General features: G+C 63.5%; 1 protein-coding gene across 1 annotated transcript in view; it reads right to left on the bottom strand.

The window, feature by feature from the left end:
- Positions 1-202: 202 nt before the first annotated feature.
- DCAF15 (DDB1 and CUL4 associated factor 15) overlaps positions 203-875 on the bottom strand; it is a 7,752-nt gene continuing 7,079 nt past the window's right edge. The window contains 1 exon segment of the mRNA XM_008048130.2: positions 203-660. Coding sequence (XP_008046321.1) covers positions 605-660 — 56 coding nt within the window. The 3' untranslated portion in view covers positions 203-604.

Here is an 875-nt window from a genome sequence, read left to right as displayed (position 1 = left end):
CCGCCCCCTCCCGGCACCCCTGGGCGCCCCCTCCGGCGGTGACAGTGTCCATCCACAGTGTGGTAGTTTAGTGTGCCGAGCTGTTTTCTACCTTTTTGTAGTCTTTCTTAAAACAATAAATTCCGCTGTGATATTTGTCTACTGCTGACTCACTGGGCCTTGGTGGGGCCTTGGGGCTGCAGTAATGGGATCTTGTCCAGGCTCAGAAATTAAACATTTATTACATGAAGAGGAACCAAGTGGGGTGGCCGCAGGGTTTTCCACCTGGGGGGGTGGGGGGGCAGGGGAGGACCGGGCCCATTCGACCTCCCTGAGGGCAATGTCCACGCCTGCAGCCCAGGGCAAACGCAGAGGGCCCAGGCCCAGCTAGGCAGCTGGGGTAGAGGCAGGCGCCCGAGGCTGGTGGGGCGAGGGCTCCCCCCGTGCCCCTTCCCAACTTAAATAGGCATAAATAAAAAGCGTCCAGACTGGGGCAGCCCGCCCCGCCGCTTCCCACAGCCTAACACTAGTGCCGGTCGGTGGCGGCCGGCTGGGAAGAGGCCAGCCCGGGAGGCGGCCAGCTCCCAGGCCGCGGAGGTAGTTGGAGTCGGTGTCGGCTGGGCCCTCACAGCACGATCCATGTGTACCGCTCGCTGTCTGCCAGAACCTTCAGGGAGCACCCTGCAGGGACAGGAAGGGACAGCTATGGAGCCGCTGCCTGGCTAGGCCCTGCAGCCACTCCCCACCTGCCTTGGTTCTGGCCCAGAAGCTTCCAGAAGGCAGGGGCTCTGCTTCTGCTGAGTGCTTTGCGGCCTCCAGCCTGCAGCCACCTGATAAACTGTGTGAGTGTACAGGGGCTGGAGTCTACCGGCCCCCCCCCCCCGGCCCCCCCCCCC

Source organism: Carlito syrichta, unplaced genomic scaffold (assembly GCF_000164805.1).
Source record: "Carlito syrichta isolate Samal-C Ts95f unplaced genomic scaffold, Tarsius_syrichta-2.0.1 Scaffold120557, whole genome shotgun sequence".
NCBI lineage: Eukaryota > Metazoa > Chordata > Mammalia > Primates > Tarsiidae > Carlito > Carlito syrichta.
The sequence above is the reverse complement of the archived record's forward strand: the minus strand, read 5'-3'. Positions and strand labels throughout refer to the sequence as shown.